At 40.0% G+C, this 9,052-nt stretch overlaps 1 gene segment (V, D, J or C); it reads left to right on the top strand.

Annotated features, from left to right (window-relative positions):
* The first annotated feature begins 268 nt into the window (after positions 1 to 268).
* On the top strand, positions 269 to 808 carry LOC101428532 (immunoglobulin lambda variable 4-69-like). The segment is given in 2 exon segments: positions 269 to 365; positions 483 to 808. Coding segments are annotated over 2 exon segments (375 nt in total).
* The last annotated feature ends 8,244 nt before the right edge of the window (positions 809 to 9,052 follow it).

Consider the following 9,052-nt stretch of genomic DNA (forward strand, 5'->3'; position numbering starts at 1 on the left):
AGGTGGGCCTGGGCAACAGGGCTGACTGTGGGCCTGCTGCTGAGATTTCAGAGACCCTCAGTGGGAAAACATAACTCTGTATCACATCCACTGCTCAGTGCTCACTGGGCTGAGTCCTCCCTGGGCTCCTGGGGTTCCTCAGTCATGCGCCCAGATCAGGCCCTGCCCTCCCAGCAATGACTCCAGCCCCTGGGGGAGGGGTGAGCTCACCTGGGGAATTCAAGCCTATTTGCATACAGACCTATCTCCATTAGGGTTTAGAGGATAAGAGAGAATTGGGGCACTTCTGCTTCAGCAGAGCTTAGGGGTCTGCACCATGGCCTGGGCACCACTTGGCCTCCTCATCCTCCTGGTTCACTTCTCAGGTCAGCCCTGTTCTCAGTATCCTGATTCTCCAGAGCAGGAAAGGACCTCTGATCCCTTGTCAGGAATGCCCTTCCCTCCATTCTTCTTCAGGCCCTAATGAGTGTCTGTGTTTGCAGGGTCCCTTTCTCAGCCTGTGCTGACTCAGCCACCCTCTGCTTCTGCCTCCCTGGGAGCCTCAGTCAAGCTCTCCTGCACCCTGAGCCGTGAGCACAGCAGCTACATCATTGAATGGTACCAGCAGAAGCCAGAGAAGGGCCCGCAATTTTTGATGCATGTAGGAAGTAGTGGTATGACTGGATCCAAGGGCGACGGGATCCCCGATCGCTACTCGGGCTCCAGCTCTGGGGCAGACCGCTTTCTGTCCATCACCAACCTCCAGTCTGAGGATGAAGCAGACTATTACTGTGGGGTAAGCCATAGCAGTGGATATTACACAGTGTAACAGATGGATGGGGAAGTGAGACAAAAACTGTTTTCTCCTCTCTTCACCAAGACACATGTTCCCAGAAGAGTTTCCGAAGTCCTGAAACATCAAAATCATTTTATGTTCACTTCTTCTTCCTCCAGGGGGTGACAGAGATATGGATATTCTAGTCCTGAGGACCCTGGGAAGTACATAGCTGGCTGTAAATTTTACAAACTGTATCTCTCCATTTTAATGATCTGCTCTGTATCGTGATTTTCATGGATGTCTATCTTGAATTTATAAACTAGTTCTAAAATATAAAATTAAAAGACAAACCACCACAAATCAATGGAGAAAGTGAGATATATGAATGGCTAATAGGCAAATTAATTATTTATAATTGACAACCAGGATATTTACACAACAGAATTCTGCACAGTTGGGAGGAAATTAATTTTCATATTGATACATGGATAAATCCCAAAGAAAAGTTTTCTTATAAAAATGAAAGAGAAAGACTGAGTTCTTCAAAATAAACATTAGTACATTTGTAAAAGCACCTTTGCCAAATGAGAGTTTAAGTCAAAGATAAATATAAGATGAAATAAGTGGGCATGAGACTTGAGTATGAAAGGAGTATCCTCAGAATCTGTGTTGACTTAGTGTCCAGGGATGGAGGTTTTTTTTGAAAAAAATAAAGGAAATGAATTCATCTCCCTGAACACAGGTGATGGGTTGACAACTAATCTGTGTTTTGAAGAAGTTTATTATTTTTTCCCACTTTTAGTAAATCGTCATCCTTTGCTTTATTTTGTAAAATATAACATAAATAAGAGGAATGGCTGATTTATGGAACTCCACCTGTTACAACTGATTCCTTTCCTGTGGCTCTACTCATAACCCCCACAACCCCCAACAGGGCCCTAGGTCTGCATCAGGACCCACATCAGAGTGTCCCACCAGTCAATCAATGACACAGGTCCAGGGTCATCAGATGACTCAGTGGGTTATGGGGCTGATGAGAAAAGCCATGTGGCCATCAGGGGGCACTGCAGGACTGTCATCAGATGAAGGCACTGGGTCCTCCCAGCTGGCAAGCCCTGGGTGAGTTGCAGGGAGTTGAAAACAGTGAGTTTACTGAGTTGTGAATGGACTGCAGCTGTCAGAGCCTCCCAGGATGCTCAGGACTCACTTGAGAGCTACAGTCAATTGACTCTCACTTTCTCCTCTCCTCCTCTGCCACAAAGAACTTGCCCAGGGCATGGGTTCCTGGGTGAGGTCAGGAAGCAAGGACATATTTTAATGTAGGAACTCCTCCCTCCTGGAGCTAATGCAGTGGCTTATCTACCATCTCAGATGGCTTATTAGTAAAGGGATGTTGATGCCACAGCCAAACTTTTTAAAATCTTATTCTTCAGTTTTGAGGAGTTCTGTCTCCTCAGTTCTTCCTCTGGATCTCAACCTCCACTTCTTCCTACAAGCCCTTGAAAGGAGTTGTGAGAAGGTAAGTAAAGGGTACAAGGGGGAAGTGGTTGTAGCTCAACTGATAGAGTACCTACCATATGGAGGGTATAGGGTTTGATAGCTAGGACCTCCTGACCTGTGTGGTGAGCTGGCTCACATGCAGTGCTGCTGCATGCAAGGAGTGCCATGCGATGCAGGGGTGTCCCATGCATGGGGGTGCTCCATGCACAAGGAGTGCACCCCAAAAGGAGAGCCACCCTGTACGAATAAAGTGCAGCCTGCCCAGGAGTGGCACAACACATGGAGAGCTGATGGAGCAAGATGATGCAACAAAAAAGTGATGCAGTTTCCCGGTGCCACATGACAAGAATGCAAGCAGACACAGAAGAACACACAGAGAATGGACACAGAGAGCAGACAATGGGTGTGGAGGGAAGGGGAGAGAAATAAATAAAATAAATATTTTTTAAAAAGATACAAGGGAGGAACAGACTGAGAAAGCCTCCCTGTGATGGTTAGTTGGAGAAAGACCTGGGCCACAAAAGCATGGCCAGAAGAGGAGAGGTCTACTGTGATAAATCCTCTAAGATTTACAGGAATGAACCAGAGTTCAAGAGTAGAAGAAAGCTTCAGTGAATGAAAGCAACATGTTAAAAAAAAATTGGAGAAAAAAAACTTTGGTTGTCTACCCTTACAAATGAGACACATGACATTGGACTGAAAAGGACAGGTGAAGTTGCACCTGGGTTAAAGGAAGTGACTTTGGAGGACTCTAGATGAGACCAAGGAGGGACTAGTCAAATCATGGAGGAATCTTATCCTGAGAATTGTTTGCCTGACTATAAGTGCCATGTGGAGTCAAGGAAGGTTTCTCATCTGGGGGTGATGTGTTCACACTCACATGTCAAAAGAACTGCCTAGCAGAAAAATGTAGAAAGGGTGACAAGTAAATATTGGCAAGAACATAAACAGCGACATTAGTTAGGAAGCAGAGGCCAAAATTCAGTAGTATGACAAGGATGTCCTCTCCTAGATATGTGATATCAGAAAAGAAAGGCAAGGTGGGACAAGAAGGCATCTGAGTAAGTGCACCAAAATCATCTCTCATACAAAAAAAGAGCTGAATGGGGACAAAATCCTGCCTGAGTGAGCCAATTTGGGAAGCCAAAAAGCAAGAGGCTCCTGGACATCTATCTGGAGAGTGCGTGACAAAAAGTGATTGTTCAAGGTAAAACATGAGTTTCAAGCATTTGTGGCTGCAGCTGTAGGAAGGCTAATCTCCTTACAGCAGGTAGCCATGGCATTCTTCAAACCCCATCAGTCACATAACAGCATTCCCTGAACCCTGTATTCCACAAATCCATGATCCTCGAACCCACATTCCCTGGGAGGTGAGGATGGTCATCCACCACACTAGAGAACTGAGAAAGTAAACGGCTGCAAGCAGGATAATTCCATCTATCAGCCAAGTGGAATCTAAGGCCCCTCTTGATATAGTGGTGGAATGGACATCGTCATTCCAATATCCTCAGGATGGAGGAATAAAATATGGGTTAGAGTGGACTTACTGGTATTCTACTACAAAATTATTGTGACTCTTACAATGGAAGAAATTGTATCATTAATGTGGGGACAGAGGCTGTGGGAGTTGCTGAAGACAGGGAGAGGGAAAAAGAGGTGATATTGGATGTTTTGGGACTTGGAGTTGTGCTCAATGATATTGAAGGGACAGATGTAGGATATTATATATCCTGCCATAACCCACTGAATGGACTGGGAGAGTGTTAACTACAACATAAACTATAATCCATGCTGTGTAGTAATGCTCCAAAATGAACTCATCAAATGCAATGAATGTACCACACTAATGAAAGAAGTTGTTGATGTGGGACAGGTGAGGGGTGTGGGGAGTGGGGTATGTGGGAACCTCCTATATTTTTTAATGTAATATTTGTGTGATTTCTGTGTCTTTAAAAAAAAAAGACACTCTCAACAAATACCTAAAGAACTGAACAGGCAGTGGAAGGAATTAGTGATGTGGAAGACAGTATATCTGAAATCAAACAAATAGTAGAATTGATAGATAAAAAGTTAGAAAAAGTCCAGCAGGAATTTAAGGACTTGAAAGACAACACAAAACACACAAACATATGCATTATACACATGCCAGAAGGAGAAGAGAAGGGAAATGGAACAAAAGTGGTTTTGGAGGAAATAATGATTAAAAACTTCCCAAAGTTAATGAGGGACATGGATGTATACATCTAGAAAGTGCAAAGCACCCCAAAAAGTTCTGGAGAAGGGTGGAGAGAGGTCCCCAGAGTGGGAATTCTATTGTCTGGACCCCCTTTTTTAAGCTTTATGGAGCATTCCAGCTGGATTGAGGAAAAACCAGGAAGAAGGGAGATGTGAATCTGCTGAGCAACCTGATTTCCATAACCTCCATGCAATAGGGAAAATTGATCTGCGAGAATGTGGATTTGGGGAATTGACTAGCCCTGTGCAACACACCTAAGGAAGGGGGACAGGATGAAGTACTTAATAAGCTTCCAAGAGCATAATTAGGGTTCCTGTCAAGGAAGTCACCAAGGTCCCATTTGAATTTCAAAGGGAAACTCTCTTACAGGCTTCCTGCTGACCTGGGAAGGAAAGTAGTTAGGAAAAAAAAAATGGGGAAGGACATATTCCTAATCAGCAGTTTATCCAATTGCAAAGAGTTGATCCTACCCCAGGAAAATGGACTCTTTCTGAAGATCAAATCAACCCAGAAAGAAAGTTGAGCATAGCGGAGGAGTTTTAGCCTTGAATGTGCAAGGTCTCTAGTTTGATTCCTGGCTAATCTTATAGTAGTGACCCAATGGGATATTAAACATCTTGCTGATAATTTAGGACTGGGAAAACATAGACATTATCCTTGTATTAGCTCCCCTTGGGTCTCTTATTTTTCCTAAAAAAATAAAAAGTAACTTTAGTTATATAATTCAACTTAGTTTACTCACTCAAACCCACTTCAAAATCTGCAGTGAGAAAGTTGCAGGGTAGTTGATTGATAAACACCAGCAGCCTGACAAGTTCCACAGGGGCTTAAGAGGGAATTCTGGTTCTTCTTAATGTTTGGTTGATTCCTTACTTAAAGGTTTGTTCTGTTTTTATGTTTTATTGTCTCTCCTTCCTCTTTACCCCCCACCCCAATTTTTTTCTTTTTTTAAAATTGTGTTGCCAGCTTATTTCTTGTTTGCTGTGCTTCCTCTTCCTCAATATCCTCTTTTCTGTGAGTAACAATTTTGACTACCAATGCTATTTCTTTTTCCTTCCTCTAACTTTCTATCTTTTGTTTTCTGTTGTTGCTCTTAAATTCCACCTATCTTTGCTTGGTCACCAATTTTTCTGGCTTTTAAATTCTAACCCTTCTATTCAGTTTTCTGTCTTTCATTAACTCTCTTTTTGTCCTTTCTTTCTCTTTCCCTCTTGTCTCATCACTCTGCCCTTCTAATTCATACTATATGCCTCTATATTTGGTTTTCCATTTCACTTATTTATTCCTGTAACTCTACACTGATTATATGAGTTAAATATTCATCTCCTAGGTCCTATTTGTTTCTTCTGCTAACTTTGACTATCAATAATACTATTATCTTTTTTATTTTCCTACCTCTTTTGCTTTCCCTGGCCCTAATCACTTTCCTTCAAGGGAACTTAGACAACAACCAGCAAATAGAATAAGAACAAGTGTCAAAGAGAAAATGTAACATACACACAAAAACAGCAACTAAATAAAACCCTGATTAGAGGAAAAAGCTAATTAACTGAAGAAACCTATGAAGATAAAAAGATGACCAGAAAGCAACCTAAAATTACATACCATACCAAGAAACAGAAAGAAAAAAAACAAAGTAAAAATCAGGAGAAAAGCAGAACATTGAACACCTAATCAAAGCTGTCCAAAAAAAATCATGGACCAACTTAATGAAGTGAAAAAAGATATTAAGGATATTAAGAAAACACTGGGAGAACAAACTGAAGAAATGATAAGCATACATAAAAAGATAACAGATATGATGGAGATGAATGGCACAATCCAAGAAATCAAAAATACACTCTCACAAAATAACAGTAGATTTGAACAAGCATAGGAAAAATTAGTGAAATATATCTGAAATCAAACAGATCACAGAACTGATAGATAAAAATATAGAAATAAACAGCAGGGAGTTAGGGATATGGATGGCAACAGGAGGTGCACAAACATATGCATTATAAACATCCCAGAAGGAGAAAAGAATGGAAAGGGGGCTGAATGGGAATTGGTGGAAATAATGGCTGAAAACTTCCCAATCTTACTGAGGGAGATGTATGTACATGTCCAGGAAGTGCAGTGCAAGCCAAACAGTATAAATCCCAACTGGCCTGCTCCAAGGCATGGACATGTCAAATTATCCAATGCTCAAGACAAAGAGAAAATACCGAAGGCAGCAAGAGAAAAGACAACCATCATATATAAGGGAATGTCAATATTATTAAATGCTGATTTCTCATCTGAAACTTTGGAGACAAGAATGCAGTGGTATTACATATTCAAGGTACTAAAAGAAAAACAATTCCAGCTAAAAGTTCTCTACCCAGCAAAGCTGGCATTCAAAAAAGAAGGAGAGATCCAAATATTTACAGATAAACAGAAAGTAAGGGTTATGCAAATAAGAAATGTGCTCTTCAAGAAATACTAAAGGAAGCTCTGAAGGATGAAAGTAAAAAACAGAAGAGAGATAGGTGGAGGAGAGTGTAAGAACAACTGAAAAAAATAATAAGAGAAACAAAAACAACATATGGCATACATAAATCCAAGGAAAATATGTCTAATATAAGTAATTCCTTGACAGTAATAATAATGAATGTTAATGAATTAAACTCACCAGTCACAAGATACAGATTTGCAGAATGTATAAGGAAATATCACCCACCTATATGCTGTCTACAAGAAACCTACCTTAGACCCAGGGATTCAGGAAGGTTGAAAGTAAATGGTTGGAAAATAATCTTACAAACAAACAATAACCATAGGGGCAGGGATAACTATATTAATATCAAACAAAAAAGACTTTAAATGCAAAATTATTGAGAGAGACAAAATGGAGTCTACATTTTAGTAAAGTGTTAACCTTTCAAGAAGAAAGATCATAAACATTTATACAACTAACAGAAGTGCCTCAAAATACGAGGCAAACACTAGAAAAACTAAGTGGAGAAATCAATTCCTGTACAATTATAGTGGGGACTTTAATACACATTATCATCATTAGACAGAACATCTCAATAGAGAATCAATCAACAGATAAAGACTTTGAATAACATATTAGAGGATCTGGACCTAATAGACTTATACAGAGCACTATACCCAATTACAGGAATATATTTTTTATATTCCTCAAGTGCACATGGATCATTCTCCAAGATAGACCACATGCTGGACCACAGAGATAGTATAAATGAATTCAGAAAGCCTGAAATCTTACAAAGTAATTTCTCTGACCACGATGGAATGAAGATGGAAATCTGCAAGCACCAGAGAATCAAATTAGGTGCAAAGATATGGAAGTTAAGCAAAACTTTCTTAGACAAACAGTGGGTCAAGGAGGAAATCTCAAAAGAAATTAGTAACTACCTTGAACTTAATGAAATGACAACACAACATCTCAAATCCTTGGGATGCAGCAAAAGCTGTAGTGAGAGGGAAATTCATAGCCATAAATTCATATATCAAAAAAGAAGAAAGAGCTAAAACTGAAGACCTTGGAGGAATTAATAAAGACAAAACAGTAAACCCCAAATGAACAAAAAAGAAATAACAAATATCAGAGCAGAACTAAATGAAATAGAAAATAAGAAAGCACTAGAAAAAACAAACAAAACCAAGAGTTGGTTCTTGGAGAAGATCAATAAAATTGACAGACCATTAGCTAGACTAGGAAAGAAAAGAGAGAGAAGATGAAAATACACAAAATTAGAAATAAGAAAGGGAATATCTTCACTGACTGCACAGAAATAAAGATTTTCATAAGAGAATGCTTTGAAAAATTATATGCTAACAAGAAGGACAACTGAGAGAAGATGGACAAATTCCTAGAAACACATTAGCACCCTATATTAATGAAAGAAGAAATTGATTATCTGAACAGACCAATCACTATTACAGAGATAGAATCAGTCATTAAACATGTCCCTACTAAGAAGGGCCATTGGAAAGACAGAGTTACACATGAATTCTACCAAATATTCCTGAAAGAACACCATTCTTGTTTAACCTGTCCAAAAAATTGAAATAGAAGGAACATTGCTTAACTCATTCTATGATGCCAAACATTACCCTAATACCAAAGCCAGCCAAAGATGCCACAAGAAAGGAAATTACAGACCAATTTCTCTAATATAACTAGATGCTAAAATCCTCAATGAAATACTTGTTAATTATATTCAACAACACATCAAACAGATTATTCACCATGACCAACTGGATTTCATCCCTGGTATGAAATGATGTTTCAACATAAGGAAATAAATGTAATAAACCACATAAAGGGAGCAAGATGGTGGCTGAGTGAGCTTACCTGATAATATCTCCCGCAAAGAAGCAGCTGGGCAGTGTTGCAGGTTCTTTGGTACCAGGCTGATTCAGGATTTTTGCAGGATAGGAGGTGTCTGGACATTGATTCGGTGGGAAGATAACAGAGAAAATACGTATATAAAATATACACGGAGGTCCTGGCTGCACGGGGAAAGCTCCCTCCTTGGGTGGGTGGAGCCGTGGCACTGGGCGCTGCC

Source organism: Dasypus novemcinctus, chromosome 19, assembly GCF_030445035.2.
Source record: "Dasypus novemcinctus isolate mDasNov1 chromosome 19, mDasNov1.1.hap2, whole genome shotgun sequence".
Lineage (NCBI taxonomy): Eukaryota > Metazoa > Chordata > Mammalia > Cingulata > Dasypodidae > Dasypus > Dasypus novemcinctus.